This window comes from Hyperoodon ampullatus, assembly GCF_949752795.1.
Source record: "Hyperoodon ampullatus genome assembly, chromosome: 4".
NCBI classification, from domain to species: Eukaryota; Metazoa; Chordata; class Mammalia; order Artiodactyla; family Ziphiidae; genus Hyperoodon; species Hyperoodon ampullatus.
In genome coordinates, this window is record NC_136917.1 from 67813083 (window position 1) to 67831278 (window position 18196).

Here is an 18196-nt window from a genome sequence, read left to right on the forward strand (position 1 = left end):
ACGCCAGTCCTTCTGCCTGGAAACATTTCTTCCCAACCCTGGATTTTGACCACCTCCTATTCATACTTCATGGGCCATTGCTGATACCTAGCCTTTCACAAAAACTTTACATATTTTCTCTAGCAGGGGAAATGATTTTTCCCTCTTTTGAAATTTCAGAGTGATTTGTTTATACTCTTACTATCTTTCGTTTGATAATATATTTTTCCCTTTTCTTTTATGAGCCCCTATACTGGATACATTACAAATGAGTTGCCCTATTGGATGCTTCCTTCCTCACATGAGTCCTGCCCTAAGAACCTCATAAAGCCCTTCGCTCAATCAATAGTGGTGGCTGTTGTCTCTTCCAGAGCCCTCTGGTTGGAAATTGATAATCCAATTAAATTTGATTACAAAAATGGCTTAGTGCTCTGTTTTTCAATCAACCATACCCAGTGAAAAAAGAATTCCATCGCCAAAAATATTTATGACATACTCTGTATTCTCTTCTGGTAGTTTATAACGCACAAACTCACATGGAAGACTCTGAGAAGTTCTGCTTCATTAACGCTAGCATTTGCTAAATTTATTTGATCACATAACACCCATTTCATTGTTGTCCTTTTAACTCTACAAAAAATTTACCTGACAGTGATTGGACAAATACTGTCTTAGGAGTTCTATTTCTTTGCTGTCACTAACACCTTCATTCTAGAGTGACAAAGAGTATAAATAAATATAAATAAAGAGTTATATTACAGGAACAATCTGGTGGAAATCTGGATATCTGGGGCTTCTCAACTCTTACCATGCATGTAATCATTTGTTCTCTCTCTTTATAGCAAATTTTAATAAAAGCATCATTATCCCTTGGATTTGGATCCAGAATTATTATCTTTTGAACCATGAGAATTATAAAAATAGAAATACAGTTCACTAGGCAAAACTGTCTACATATTAATTAACCATATTTTCTTTTCTTCTCCTCATCCTCTCTCCCTTCCTCCCTCCCTCCTTCCTTCTTTCCTTTCTTTCTTTTTCTCATGCAAATAACCAACTGAAATATCTGAAAGTATTTCCATCTGAAAAGCCTGGATGATGTCCACATGAGCAGTTGGGGTTCATCAAATTATCTGACTTTGAAAATTTGGACAGTTTTGGATAGTTTGATTACAAAGAAAGCCTGTGATTAGGTTATAAATCCTTGGGCATCTATTACAAAACATTATCAAAACTGATGAACGAGGGAGGCAATCACGTTAACTGAGTGCACAGAATTTGAGGTCAGAGTGATACATCCAACTAAACTGTGCTCTTGAACAAGTTGCTGAATCTCTGTGGTCCTCAGTTTCCTCAGCTACAATGTGAAGATATTAATGGTCCCTTACGAGGGTGCTGTGAGGTTTAATAGGTATAGTGGTTAAAAGAATGCTTAGCATATATTAAGTGCTTAAAAAACATTCACTATTATTTTAAGAGTGCATAAGAAATGGGTTTTCATTTCAGCCATCTCCAATATAAAGCAAACTGGAGAAAAAAATGTAAAGTTTTATTATCCACAGTTAAAAAGCAGACTCCATTTCCCAGAATACCCTTCTTTGTGTGAGTCTGGGTTAGAAGAAGCTGAAAGAGAAACTGGCATGAAATTTGGAAGGCACAATGGAAGCAGCATCCATTAATCTGCAATTCTTTTTGCAATCAGATATCGTGACAGAGGCATAGGCTCTTGGCAGGTTCTAGATTGCCTTGCTCTCCTGAGCTCTATGCCCATTTCTTATTTCCAACTGTTGGTCCTGTTGACCGCCAGGAAACTTAGATCCACTACCCAGTGTTTGGCCCTGGTCCTGTAAAGGAGGAAGCTATATAGAGGCAACAGTATCTCATAGACATCTTCACAAATTACCCCTTTATAGTTAAACTTACCTGGCTGTGCCTGGCTGCTCAGATTGGTGACTGTTCTGATCCTCCAACTCCTCTTACGGACCTTCACTTCCAGGGTCCTCCTGCTGTTGTTTGAGTTCAAACCTATTATCCTCTAACACTGCTTTGCTGATTGGACCTGGCAACTACTGGTGTCAGAAGTGCTTCCAAGGAACAGAATTTTAAAAATGGAATCTGGAATTAGTTCTCTGATATGACTAGACTTAAAGGCATTAAAGACCAGTAGTAAGTGGGACCCTGGTCATCCATGACATACAGGGGCAGAATGGTTATAAAAACTCTCACCTATAGTTACCTGGAGTGAAGTGCCTAGAGAAAGCAAGGTCCTAGGTTACAAAGTACCTGCTGCAATATAAATTTTCCATAGAAACAAAGAGAATAAGGACCATGGGGTTGATTCATTGCTTCTAAATCAGATGGAGAACTTACAGAAAGAGAATGATAAGCCTGGGGTTTTACATTCACAGCTCAAGGTCTAAGTTGGGAACCAGAAAGCTTTTATGACTGCCTTGAAATAAAACCTTTAAAACTGTATGGCTGATGACTTACCATCTGTGATGTCTTCTAAATCCACATCCAGATTCAAGTCCTAGAAGATCCAGAACCAGGTAAAAAGTATGACTTTAAGGTGTTACCATACATGCCGAAGGAATTGCAGGATTTCACCAATTCACATTAACTGAAACCCAAGATATTATGTATGAGGATGTTTCTTAATGGTGTTATATTAGGACAAAAGAAATACAATATTCTATTAACCTAAATGTTTTTGATATGGGTTCACTAAGCAGAGATTCTTGATTCAAAGTGTTAGTTCACATGTCTGGGAGTAGCTCTAACAATAAGACTAAAAACTGGACCCAATGGTGGTCTGCACTGAATGAAACTGAGATGTCAAAACTTCCTTGCTACAATGTAATAAAGAGGAAAGTATACATGTGTTTAGAAAGACAGTTTTAAAAAATATGATAGATGTGCTCACTAACGTACTAAACACGTCCCCGAAAAGGGTCCAAAGGGTATTCCCTTCACCAGGACTTGAAAAATACATTGGTGAAGGCAGTATTAGAATCTTTAAAGAACTTCGTAGTAGCTACTCCCTGAAAATCAGAAATGACACTGAGAAATGCTGCCATAGAACTGAGCTTCTTGAATTTAATGAGGATGATGGAATTCTACAAGGGTATTTAAATCCCAGGGACAAGATGGGAATGGTTACCATAAGGGGCAGCAAAGTCAAACGGGTAAAGGCAATGGTTTGACCTGCAAAGATTTTTGGTATTGCCTAATTGATCATGGAGTCCAGAGTACTGAAACAGATGAGCATTCTACTAAAGTCTTACTTGATTTATATAAGCATTTAACCTCTAGAGTTAGTGAAAATAAGCCTGATTTGAATCACCACATCGGGGAATTACTTTCCCTTGATCCATTTCCATATGAGAGCAGGTTCACAAACCCAGAACTCTCTGAATAAAGGGAAGGCTGGATCTTTTAGAGGAAGGATTCTGCTACACCGTCCAAAATTCATACTGTAAATCTACCATCTAGTCTTCCCTGATGGGAACTGTGTAATGGGAAGAGGGAAATATTCAGACTTTTTGATGACTACTGGATTACTGACTCTGAACTGATACTAGTTCCTGATGACCTGAATTGCCACTGGACTCCCACAGTCAGAGAAAGAGCTTATGGAAGTCAAACATTTTAATCAAGTTTTTGCTTAAATCTGTCTCATAGTGGACCAAAGAGTCCCTGAATCTACCCCATAGTTACTTTCCTAATTCTGAAAGGCTTATTTGGAGTAAAAATACTCAGAAACTGGCAGAACTCCTGCTCCCCTTGTTGGTTCCACGATCTGTAGAATGAGGGCTGTAACAGTAGTAATGGCAACAGAAGCTCCTAGAACTGCCTCTACATACCAAAATTGGAAATTAAATCAATACTTCATTCATGGAGAGATTTGAGAATTATTGCTACCATGAAGGATTTGAAGGATTAAGGAAAGTTAAATCCTCTTTTGTTGTTTTTTTTGGCCTATAGTCTTGTACAGACAGAAGACAGATGGATTTTGGAGAATTACACTGTATTATCACAAATTTAATCAGATGGGAGAGTGAAAAATTACATAGGAAGAGGAAACATTCTTAATCCATCTCTTGATTCCTGAATCCATGAATTGGTGTAGAACTACCACCATTTATTGGTCGATGAATTAGGCCCTATACAACATCTTAGAGTACCTCCAAAATGTTTTCACCCAGCTAATGCCAGAATTGATTATTTGGGGGGAAAAAAGATGTTGCATCATTCTGTCAGGCCATCTGTTCATCAGATCACTTTAATCACCAAACAGGCAATGGATTGTTCTCACAGAAATAGCCACGTACCCTGAGTATGGATTTGCCTCCCCAGCCTGCAAAGTTTCTGCCAAAATAGCATCCATGAACTTACCAAATGCTTCGTTCACCAATAGGGTATTCCATACGATATTGTTTCTGCTCAGAGAATTCATATTACAGTTTAAAAAAATGTGGCAGTGGGCTCATGCTCACCTGAATCGCTGGTATTACCATGTTCCCCATCACTCTGAACAGATGGCCTGACAGAATGATGCAACATCTTTTTTCCCCCAAATAATCAATTCTGGCGTCAGCTGGGTGAAAACATTTTGGAGGTCCTCTAAGATGTTGTATAGGGCCTAATTCATCGACCAATAAATGGTGGTAGTTCTACAGCAATTCATGGATTCAGGAATCAAGGGATGGATTAAGAATGTCTCCTCTTCCTATGTAATTTTTCCCTTTCTCATTCCCCTACTATCTTACCTAAGATGTGTTGATACTGGTTGACTTTATATTTCAACAATTAAATTAAAGGATATCCAAAGTAAGGGACAGTCTAGAAACAAACTGTGCCCCGTATGAACATGAAGGTGAAAATACTAATGAGGGAAGGTGTCAAGAACTGTGAAGAATTTGAGGCTTTACTCTACTTGCAATCTAGCAAGTTGGCCTGCCACACTTTCAGGGCAGAAGACATAAAATTCCTGGGTTAGAGACAAAGGACTTTATTACTTGCGGCAACAGCAGTAGCCAGAGAATCAGCATTTTCCTGCACTGGTTCCCTGAGCCCCAATTCCCACAGGGTGACATGAAGAGAGCCAGGCGGTACCTGCACATGCAGTGAACTGTATTACAGGAGAGGGACCCCAATTTTAAGGAACCTGAAACTTTCATAATGAGAAATAAGAATGTCTGCCCTTTGCTCCAAAAAAGACGCTATCTTTACCTTCCAAGGCTATTCATTACACAAACATCCTTTAGAAGACACTCCAGAACAAAAGCAGACAGTGCCAAGACATGTGGAAATGTGAGAGACTCATGAAGAATTGCCTCCCAGCAGGAAGTTTCACATATTTTATTGAAAAATCTAAGAAATCATGTGAATCATGTACAATATTTTCTCACAAGAAAACCTTTAAGCTGGTTTTTAAACGTTTCACAGAATTGTAAAACTTTTCTAATTTTTAGAAAGAAAAAACACAATGAAACTACCACAGTGTTATAAGCTTTTTGTTTTTCCTTGTTTCTAGGGAAAAGACTGAAAACTAGTAAATTTTCTCATTATGATTTGTGAGGCTAAGTACTATACTCTTTTATAGATCTGCTAAAAAGATACAAGGAAATGAGGGGATCAACACTTTCTTTGTTCAAAATATTTTAAAAAGCTAAAATCTAATGACAACATGTTAAAATAATACACATTTTTGTAGGATGTTACCATTTCTATAACGGTTTCTCTACACTATATCAACAGTGCAATGGTGATTCAGTGTAAATCATTACAGTGTTTCATTGTTACAATACTTGTGTTCAAGTACATGTTCATGAACATGATCAAAGTCTCTATTTTGACTTTTCTTTTTCATTATTAAAATAAGGCTATAATTACAGTAGAATTTTTCCTATGGATATCTCTAAATCTGAACGCAATGCATAATACATTCTCTAAAAACCTGTTCAACACTATGAGGTTTGTTATGTTGACACATCTACTGCAGATTACAGAAAATGGGCTAGCTCTGCATCAGGATACCAAAAAACAAAAATGATTTCTCTCCATATATAACTAAACTATTATGCTAAATTAGTATACATTCTGGATAACTCAATGGTATTGTTGGGGAGAGAGTAGCATCTTAGAGACAGCCCTAATTTTAAAAAATGTGGGTGTTTTTGTTTTTTTAAAGCCTAAAGATCTTGGTTTTTTCTTTTCCCCTTTTTATTTTTATTCCAGAAACTGGATCCAACTTATTTATATAAAATTATTTATGAAGCCATATAGTATAAATCAAAATGTTTGTAGAACCAAAACAAACACCATATTGGATGTGTGGCAGGCAAAAAAATAAATTAATTTGATTAAATTATATGTAATCTGGTAATATTTGGTCTGAAAAACATGCTAGTGTGTGTGTTTATAAATAATGTAATTGCAAAGAGCTGTTAGCCAGCCAGCCTGCTAGAGGTCAACTCTTCTGCTGCAGCTTTTGGGCATAGAAGTCCCTGCACGTCTCACAGCAGCGCTGATACCACCGCATGTCCTGACAGAGGTTCTTCTCACGTATCACCCGGCAGTACACAGGCCACTGATTTCCCAGGCACTTGAAAGTCAGAGCAGCTGTGAAGCAGAACACAGGGAACTAGGTGTCATGGGATAAACTAGGTGTCATGAGTAGAAACAAAGAGCAATCATTTAAGTTGGGGGATTTTGTACACACATGTTGACTCATGTATATTGCCTCACGGAGCATAAAAGATAAAGAAACACACACACACACACACCCTATAATAAAGGAGTAAAGTGAATGAATAATGGTCTTACTCATGAGCTTTTATAGACTTATTAAAGGTAGATTTCCCAAATCCAATAAGTGTACTGCAAATGGCTTTTAAGTTTCCATTTCATGGCTTTCATTTAAGCTTCTTTTGGATTTTTAGTTGAGAGATTAAAAAGAAAAAGGAATGTGTTCAATATGTCCACCATTATGAGAATACAAATTAATAAGTATTGTTATGGATGACATTGCAAAAACATAGCAAAACAAAAATCTGCTCACACTTACTTCACATTCCTCGTTTCCTAGATAGCAGACATGTCTAGCTGGGATATTTAAGAATTACAATTTCAGGCATCCTTAAAATCAAAGCTGATTATCAAAAGTGACTAAAATTTACAGCAATAAAGTGCTTGAAATGAGCTCTTGGTATAAAAAATTCAGTCATGTAGATTTGGCCCCAGTTTTTCTGAAGAAATAGAGTGTTCTGGCATGTATAATAAAAGACAGTTCTGCTACGATTGTTCCTTTTGCCACTATTCTAGTATGATTCAGTAATTTATGTTTAAAAACCTTAAGATTTTCCAACCACTGTGCTTCTGTGTTTGGGGATGTGCCTTCAAGAAAAAATGAAGAGAGAAAATGGAGTTTTAATTAAATTCTCCTTTTAATTCATTATTTTCTGACACATGATACTTCAAGAAGGACTCCAAATAATTGTTGGAGAAAGGGATTATGCTGTTTTTGAATACAAGGATTTAGAGCATCTGCTCTAGGATTGCTTAACTTTTTGTCTTAACTAGTTTTAATTCTACTTGAACTGATTATTTCTTAGAAATGTTAATTATTTGGCTTAAAAAAGAGAATTTTTATATTTCCATGAAGAACACAAACTTTTCCATTTGATTGAATCGTATGCCTGGAAAAGTATCTATGACAATTTAGCTCCTTGCATTTTGGCAATATTATTCTGTATGATTAAACTGATCCCCTGGAGATTATACATACAAATTGAAACTGAAGGTTTTCCCCCCTGGTAACCATAAGTTTGTTTTCTAGATCTGTGACTCTATTTCTGTTTTGTAAATAAGTTCATCTGTACCACTTTTTTAGATTCCACATATAAGTGATATCATATGATATTTGTCTTTCTCTGTCTGACTTACTTCACTCAGTATGCCAAGGAGGAAAAGGGGGGAGGGATAAACTGGAATACTGGGACTGACATAGACACACGACTATATGTAAAATAGATAACTAATAAGGACCTACTGTATAGCACAGGGACCTCTGCTCAATACTCTGTAATGACCGATCTGGGAAAAGAATCTAAAAAAGAGTGGATTATGTATATATATAACTGATTCACTTTGCTGTACAGCAGAAACTAACACAACATTGTAAATCAACTATACTCTAATAAAAATTAATTAAAAAAAACAACTGAAGGTGTTAAACATATATTAACCCAGTGACATCCAGGCAGCAGTGTTATTAAAAGCCACTAACTGCCACAAAAATAAAGCCTAATTCATTCATGAATATTTGTTATTCAAATGCAGGATATATATATTTAAAATACATACTCTACTTCTTGATGATGTATTAGATTAAATAGCAGGAATTGAGAATATATGTGAAAGCATTTTATAACATAAAAACTATGTAAATCAATGTTACTACTATTTATTTTTATTTAACATTATGTCCTTAAAGATGAAAAAAATGGTACTTCTTGTTCAGTGGTGTGGATACATGCATCTGTTCTCCTTGAAAGTGATTTTTTTACTCTTTGTCTCTCCAAAGGATAATTTGTACCCAGGATCACAAGGAAGGCTATTAACAATGAAGAGATCCAAGGTGTACACTACAACCTCACCTTTCCATAGACATTACCTTAATTGAGGGTTCTGCCACAGGACCGGTCAGAACCAAAAATATGGTTACATCCTTCAACCCTTTATAGGATGACCTTGGGTGGTATGGCATTCATATTTCCAGGGCCTGGACCTGAGTAGACAGCTCAGGAATGAAAATAGTTTAGTCTTTAGGATTTTTTACCCACATGATCATGTGGACTAAACTATAGTTGAATAGATCCAATTTAGTCAGAACCAAACTAATTAGTATAGATTGATAACTAAGCTTTAAAGTGATATGCAAAATAGAAGAAGCCATGATCACTTACATGTTTCTCAAAATTATCCCCTTTTTGGTCTGCTTACCCAGCCTGGGTGATGTTATAGTATTTACATTAATCTTCTCATTGCAGGGCTGAAGGTGGCATGGCCTGTATGCTGCAGGTTTTTCTGAAGAAAAACATTCATTTCCATGTCTTCCTGTGATCTTATGCATGCACTGAATAACACGGGACTGCATTCCTTTGCCACAGGTAATTGAGCACTAGGAGAGATACAAGGTTTTGTTAAATGTTCTTTTTGTTGTTTCCTTTTTCTAGGCTGTGAGCCACTTTCTCCTTATATTTGCTAAAATTGAACATGAGCCACAACATCCAGAGTTAAGGTAAAACATGGGTCAGAAATGTTATTGCTCATAACTTGGGCACAGTGCTGTTCAGAATATCTAGCTGACCTACGGCAGAGCTTTGGACAATGAAGGACATAGGCGATTAAAAAAATTTACAGCAGAAATTAACACAACACTGTAAATCAACTATACTTCAATAAAAAAAAAAAAAGTTGGAGAGTATGACTTTGGAAAGAGAGTGGGTGATACCAGTAAGTAATGAACTTGGGCGGACAGTTTTTAAAGTTTTAATATCCAGTTTGCCACAAATAACTGATCCACTGCTCTTTAATTTAGTCATTGATGCTCAAGAGTTAGATATGCCCAACTGTGGAGCCAGATCCTCGTTATAGCCTTTCAATATACTCATCCACTCCATTTGCTCTGGCCTTAAAATGTTTATTAAGAATATCAACATGAAAAAAAAAAAGAATATCAACATGGCTGGGGGTTTCCCTGGTGGCACAGTGGTTAAGAATCTGCCTGCCAATACAGGGGACACGGGTTCAAGCCCTGGTCTGGGAAGATCCCACACGCCGTGGGCCGTGCAGCAACTAAACCCGTGTGCCACAACTACTGAGCCTGCGCTCTGGAGCCCATGTGCCACAACTGCTGAGGCCCGTGTGCCTAGAGCCCGTGCTCTGCAACAAGAGAAGCCACCACAATGAGAAGCCTGCGCATGGCAATGAACAGTAGCCCCCGCTCACTGCAACTAGAGAAAGCCTGTGCACAGCAACAAAGACCCAACTCAGCCAAAAATAAATAAATAAAAGAAATATATTTATTAAAAAAAAGAATATCAACATGGCTTATCAACCTGATGTGTTATTGAAATAACTGCTATGACTTCGCAGATTACATGACATCCAAAATTGTGCAAATAATATTTGATAATATGTATTTTTCTAATAAGATACCCTTTTAATGGATTCCTTGTATTTCAGATAAATGTAGTTTGTCTTCATTTGTAAGATATTTCAGAGAACATATTTAACTTACAATGTTTGCTTATTAAAGAAGTCTCTTGGGTCCATATATATCACTAGATTTAATTTGTTACACAAATAAACTGATGTTGAGTTGAATGAGAAAATACAATTATTTTATGGTAAAAAAATTACATGTGGGAGAGGGAATGTTCTTGTGTTTCTGAAAATAGTAATTTATTTACTAGTTATACTATTTTCTATGTGGTAAAGATTTAGCCATATCTGGCTAAACAGTTCTAAAAAACTTAGAACTCTTTGTAGAGATGATCTCGGTGTATTCTATTTGAAAATTGGTAAATACTTTCTGATTGTCACCTTTCAGATATGCAGGCACAAGGTTTGTAACGTTTGTTCCCCTTTGTATCTGACCAAGTCATTGTTAGGATTGCATTTTCTTTGTAAGAATTTTCAGTTCTTCCTTTACTATCATCTTGGGTCCCCTGCTCTTCTTATTTTCATTAGCACAAGAAGCATTCTACACAAACCCTTGACACCTCAAATCTGTCTGCTCCTGTTCACTTTGTCTTTAGTTCCCAGCCTTCCAGTCAATCCCAAATATTAACACAGAATATTTTTTTTTTTTTTTTTTTTTTGCGGTACGCGGGCCTCTCACTGTTGTGGCCTCTCCCGTTGTGGAGCACAGGCTTTGGACACGCAGGCTCAGCGGCCATGGCTCACGGGCCCAGCCGCTCCGCAGCATGTGGGATCTTCCTGGACTGGGGCACGAACCCATGTCCCCTGCATCGGCAGGCGGACTCTCAACCACTGCGCCACCAGGGAAGCCCAGAATATGTATTCTTTTAAAATTGCTTTATATATATATAAAATCTCCTTGGAAAAAACTTCAGTTATTAAGTTCCCCATTGTCTAAGAGATAAAGCCCAGTATCCCCAAATCTCCAGGCTGGCATTTATCTAGCTCCTCAAACAATTTTCCACCTCTCTGCTTTAGGGATCATTTGCTCTATAAAACAGTAATCATGCCCATGCACTTTCTACTCTCACAACTACAACTGTGCCTAGCCTTTTTTCAAATCACAATCTCAAATCCACTACTTCCACGAAGTGGTCCACAATTATCCCAACTACTTATGCATATTTATGCTTCAAAACAATATATCCATCACTTGGAGAGAAAAAATTTTTCACTATAGATTTTAAGGCCTAGAATTTCCAAGTCAGGAAAAAGATTGAGTCTGCGAATATACATTAAAAAAAAAAAAAAAAGTATCTAGGTGATTCTGCTGCACAGCCTCAGTTTGGAAACTACTGGTCAATAGCATGTGTTCTTCATTTAATGTAGGCCAGTGTGTATTACTTTTTATCTTTGATTAGTATCTTTTCATGTATCTAGTTTGTCTCTTGGTAAATCTCTTGAAATTAGGCTCACTGTCATATAACTTTCAGTAATAAAACCTACATATCAGGTACGAAAATAGCTTACTAAGAATAATACAATTTTATATGCATGCTATTAACATGCATCTACTTTATAGATGACTGATCTTCCTAAATTTTATTCTGTAAATACTTCTGCATATAACCCTCCTTGTATCTGATGAATTCTTAGCTTTATGCAAACAGCAGATTAAAGAAAAACAACGGGGATATTACATGCCTTTAAATCTGATTTTTTTTTCTTGTTAACTTCTATAGGATCTAAATGTTTCCAGTTCAGTTTAAGCTTTATTATAACTTAAAAGCTATTGTAAGAGGAGTAACTGTTTGACATGGTCTTTCCCCCTTGGAAGTATGTATCTTAGTATCACTCAATAGAATGGATATAAGTATTTAAATATAGATACCATGCTTCTTAGAAATATTTTCAGGAAAATTCAAAACAGTTAAACTAAAAACTTTTAAGGGGTTAAGTTTATGTGGAAAAATATTCTAGTATCTACTCCTAAAATTTTGGGAGACCTTGGAAGTAATCACAATATTTGAGAAACAAAAAGAACAATGGGAGTTTTATAATAGATGAACTCATTCTGATGCAATAGAGAAGGTTCTCAATCATATGTCAAAGAAGCCTAGTAATCAATCACAGACTATTCTCAATACTTTCAGCTAATCTTATATCAACTCCAAAGGACATGTGTTAACCAAAGTAACATCATTTTTCAGGATTACAAAGTAACTATAGCTACACGATAACGCAGAATACACAATTTTAGCAGATAATGGCTGAAGAGTGCCTTCCATAAAAATTTTTTTTAATTAAGAGAAAAAAAATCATTTAATTAAAATGGTATAATTCCTGCCTGTGAAACTAATGGAATAAGCTTTATTATGAAATTAGTCTAATAGCCTTAGAATCTAACTTTCATTAGAATACTTTAATAATAAAAATATCAAGCTTTTACTAGTAATTATGTTCTTTATAAAATACACAGTGGTAAAAATTTTATTACAAATGTGTGAAAAATAAACAGATATTTGAAATGGAACAATTGAAATCCCAAAGTATCTTCTAAACTATTCCTTACTTTATTATGGAAGATACCTCTAAATAATTGGATATTTCTCAAATCACATCACTATGATTAAAGACAGACAGACATTAAAAGAAAAAGTCAAAATAATTCTGGCTTGAAATGAGGAGACCTGGGCTCTAATACTATCTCTAGAACCTAACATACCTGGGACTTACTTTTCCTTTTTGTAAAGCAACGCATTGTAGTAGATCATAGCTACACTTTCAGGTCTAAATTACTACAAAAGGAAAAATCCCAAATAACTTATTATTAAAAGTTACTGTAGTCAGGCAATTTTTAAGTGGTGACACTGCATAAAAGTAAAGGTGCTTATTTCATTATCTAATTATTCACTATGCTACCCAACAATGGTATGATAGGCGTCTATTAAATGAAGTCTCAAAATTATAGTTTTTGAATGTTTCAGAATATTCAATCATTTATTGGCTTTTCAAGTATTTACTGATCACCCATCATGTTCAGGATCCTGTGCAGAAGCTAAAAGCAGCAGAAATTATTAATACTATGGGGCTGGTACTTTATTCAATAAACTTTACAACAAAATGCAATGATCTAAAATAGATGGAGTTAGATTATGAAACATTGTGGAAGCTGGGCAATTTCACCCATTCTTAGCCAAGTGTTTAATATTTTAAATAATCAGTTGTACTATGGAACCAGTTTGTTGCTTTAGGATCAAACGGAACCAATAATATTACTTCTGAAAGCTTTCACTCCATACAATACTAATAGTAGTTAGCACTTACTTAGTATTTATTATATGCCAGGTACTGTGTTAGAGGTTACATTTATTTTAATATCTCATATGAAGCCAATGAGTACTATTATTATTCCTTTTACACAGATGAGAAAATAGAGGCTCAAATAAGTGAAACAAAGTGCCCACAGTTTTATAGCTAAGAAGTGGTGGTATTGGAGTTTGAACCCACATGTACTAAATTCAAAGACTGGACACTTACACATTACTTGATACTAGAAGATTGCTAATATTTCTCTTTATGTTAACAGTTAAAAATCTCTTTTCCCCTATCCTTCCAAATAACCTCTTATCCCCATATCTCATTCTTAACCTAAAACTAACGAATTAGAAGGCATTTTTGGTTTTGTTTTACTATAACTCAGGCTATGTGGTATGAGATAAACTCTTTCACCCTAAGGACAATTCACAAGCATGCTTTATCTTTAGATAGAGTGATCATAGAATTTATCGTCCAAATCAGGGCACTTGTGAAAGAAGTTGCTGATAATTATTCCTAGACTACAGGCATAAAAGGGGACTGTCCTGGCTAATCTGGGACACGCTGTCACACTATCTAGACAACTTACTGATAGATCTATAGATTACATGATAAACACAAATGAATGGACACACGAAATACTTATTATATTCCAGGCACTATCTAATATGCTTTTACACATAATGTCTTGGTTAATCTTCCTCATAACCCTAATAATTTTACAGATGGCAAGAGTAAGGCTCACAGAGATTATTTCATTCATTCATTCAACAAATATTTACCGAAACTCTACAATGTACCAAATACTGTTCTGGATACAGGGAAGTGATAGTAAACAAAATAGACAAAAATATGTGCCTTCAAGGAGTTTACACTGTAATACTGGAGAGCAAGAAGGTCAAGAATTAAAAACATTGTATATTAGATATTAACAAGTGCTATGGAAAAAATTAAAGATGGGAAGGAGGACTGGGAAAATTTGGGGTATGGGGTTTAGCAATTCATATGGGATGATCAGGGAAGGACTCATGGAGAAGGTGACAAAGACTTGCTCCATATGAAGGAGAAACAAATGCACATCTTTGGATTCCAATACAATGTTCTTTCCACTGTGTCTCTACAGATCTTGGATCAAGTTCAATAGCTTTCTCTCCCTTTCCTCCCTCCCTCTCTTCCTTCCTTCCTCCAGTCCTCCCTTCCTTCTTCCCTTCTTTTTTCTAATACATTTTAAACCTTGTTCTTCACATATGTACTATGTTAAAAAATATTTGAAACATGGCACCACTATAGACCTCCACTAAAGGACCAAATGCTAAAATGTCAACATCAATTTGCCAGCAACGGGTAAAAAAAAAAACATAGGGTGCACCAGATAACTTGCCATTGATCTTTTACAAGGAAAATTTCCTGACTAAAGTATTTTAATAAAAGAGACCCGTACTGTCTGATGAATAGTCTGTTCCCCAAACAGTTTTAATATTGCCCTGAAGGACCTTTGAAACTAAGCACCTCACAAACCAATTCCATGAACTAGAAGCCTTTAATTCTGAACAGGAAACTCAATCTTGATGTACCAGGTTTACTACAGTAAAAAGGGAAATAGTAATCTTTAGAACAAACTTAAGCAGCAAGGCACAAGAAAAACTGATGTTGGTAATCCCTCTTTTCCACCAAAAAATGAGCCCCAAAGGTTCTGAAAATAAAATCTGTTTGACATAGTGACATTCATCATTTCAATCTACCTGAGAAAATTATGACCTCCCTTGCACTTAAATACATGAGTATTATAATATCTTTAGATAATATCGTGATATATTTCTCTTACAATGGAATAAACCCTTTCTTGACCTGGGACATTAGTGACAATTTCTAAGATTGTATTAAATTATGTCAACCTTACAGTTTGCAGGTCAAACACTAAACATGATAAAGGAAACTTCCTCAATAATTCAAACAGTTTGGACTATTAAAATGATTAGAGAAATAGTTTAGTAAATGAGAACCATGAATACAAACGGTAGCAAATTAGCAAGAAGAAGGCTTTATCCTCTTTTAAAATGAGATATATATATTATATAACCTTATAACTATTTCCATTATCTAAAACTTCCTTTTTGTCATTCTTACACCACACAATAAGGCCTGACTTGCTTTATTTTACCTAAGAAAATTTCACCTAAATAAACTAACTGAAAGGGAAATCCCTGGGGAAAAATAAGCAATGTCCAAGCTGGTGGAAGGGTACAGTAGACGTTTACCTAACTCAGATGTTTATAATATTCTAAAAATGGCCAAGGAGGATCTGGTGATATATATAGATGCGAACTCTTGGAAAGTTATATTTACTAAGGTAGTGATAGCTCTGAATGGGCAGGGTTTGCCAGTACTGGTAAAGGCAGGTTAAGATGCTAGAATGATTTGGCAAATTTGTGGACTGGCCTAAATGTGAACAAATGAGGGACATAGAAAAAAATGTAGGAAAAAAACTGCACTCAAAAAATTCTTAACAAATTCGCAACTGAGGCATTGTCATAGAAACAAAGGAATGAAATGAACTCTGAATGGCTGTGAAGTCCATCTCATGGACAAGCCAAGATGTGGAATCCTTTCTTCCACCACAAAGTATGGATGAGTGGTGAGGCACTGCCCAAAAAGCAAACTGCAGTAAGAAACTGACCATGGAAATTTCACACCTGACAGTATTATTTATGGCATTAATAGACAGTGTTGCTAAGATCTTGGTTTAATACTTGGAAAAATATGTAAACACCTTATACTAGGTGTTCAAGGAAAGGCCATTTATCTTGAGACATTTTATTGATGTTATAATTCCATTATGTTCAAAGGCAGTGAGTGTGTGCTATAAAATAACTGTGACCTGATGAAACTCTTTAAGTTTTCAAGTCTAATCTGAGGCATTTAGGATAATTAGGTCTTAAATAGAACAATGGTATAAATACATTTTTGATGGATCATATAAACATATAAGGGATGAGTGTATTCTGTTACTAAATTTTCATTATATTATATAGAAATATTTATTTCACAATAGATTTGAATATGTTTATCAAGAATATGTATCTTTTAAAAATAATCTACGTGTATTGTTCCCCAAAGTTTCTATGAATACCACAATGCTTAGAGGCATAAATCCACTAAATACTAGTGAATAATAGCAAACATGCTCGGTAATACATTGACATGGGTAAAACATGTTTAATTCAAAGAAAAAAGGCTGCACAGGCACCAATAAATAGCTATCTACAAGTTTATAAAGTGCCAAAATGAGGGACAAAAATAGTGAACACGATTTTAGGAGGTTCTCAAAGCTCATCCATAGTACCACTTGAATCCACTTTTGTAAAGTGCAAAATTATCTTCCTGTCACTGAAAATTCATGAATCACGTAGGAATATCCACAAGGGCTCATGATATAATCTACATGGTATCATGTCTCTGTCAAATTCACCAAAGAACACTGTTGTCTTTTTGTCCAAGAAGTAACCTATGTACTTCTGGACAACTTAATTTCCCTTAAGAACCCTTTAAAAATGGGATATCCATAAATATATCTTAACTACTCTCCTATTTAGAGAAGAGACACTAATTATTTCCACTGATCTCTGATTCCTGCACTGCTTCTGTGCTCCATGGGTTCTGAGATCAAGTAGATCTATTCTGCATATGTGATTTTCAGCATGGAGCTACAAAAGACTTCCACATCTAGTCTTAGGTATTGGGATCCTATAGTAAAATGCCAAATCTTAAAATCACTGGTTAAATATTAGTTTCTACCTTTCCTTTCAGGACTTCAGAATAGTCAGATAGACACTGTTTGGTGCTAGTTAGTTACTCAGAATATTTAGATAACCCAGGTTTGGGAACCAATTGGGACACTATGGTATAAGTAAATGTGTACACTTAGGTTAAATAATCAACTAGTTTGGCAGTGAGTTTACGGAATTATCAATCTGTGTATGTTAAACTCTAAAGTTAAATTGTAAAACTCTTCAAGCTTAAATCCTGTAAAATGTCCTCTTAAACATTATACCAAAGAGGCAGAAAGCCCGAAAGTAAAAAATACTACTGTACAGTATTTATTTGGAGTTTTATTGGATAACAAACATAACTAAACTAGTTTGCTTTTAAATTCCTTGAAAAAAAAACCCCCAAATTTCAGTGTATTTAGGGGTTAAAAATAATAATTCTCACACTTGGCCAGGAGAGAGATTACCCGAGATTCCTTCCTTCTAGACTGTGCCAAAGATATATACTTTGGAGAGAATGTGTATTCTCCAGGCCAACAGCTAAGGAAGGCTCTGTAATGCTTTACTCATTTCCAGCTGGCCTCTGTAAGAAATAGGAATTCCTAAATTAAGAGAAAATTGTCACTGGCAGACAGAGTTCAATTTTTTTTTAACCAATATAATAGACAGTCTTCTAGAACCTGATATAATTCGTAATGATAAGTGCCAATCTATAACAAGGTTAACAGCATTGACTTGGATAATTTGTCTTTGGGAATAAATGGATTATTCCAAAGTGGTTTAACAAGAGTGAAGTAGCATTCACAGTGGAGAGTGGACCTCATAAGGAAACTAAATGATGATTTCTACTGGAAATTATTAGCACAGCATTCCTATTCATTTATGTATATGTTTGGCAGTTCCATCTTTAAACTTTTTAATAA

General features: G+C 35.5%; 1 protein-coding gene across 1 annotated transcript in view; it reads right to left on the reverse strand.

Annotated features, from left to right (window-relative positions):
* Nucleotides 1-6451: 6451 nt before the first annotated feature.
* ADAMTS19 (ADAM metallopeptidase with thrombospondin type 1 motif 19) overlaps nucleotides 6452-18196 on the reverse strand; it is a gene marked incomplete at both ends in the record, with an annotated part of 288810 nt that continues 277065 nt past the window's right edge. Inside the window, 2 exons of the mRNA XM_079701794.1 lie at nucleotides 6452-6603; nucleotides 8986-9163. Coding sequence (XP_079557920.1) covers nucleotides 6452-6603; nucleotides 8986-9163 — 330 coding nt within the window. The remainder of the gene's footprint in view (nucleotides 6604-8985; nucleotides 9164-18196) is intronic.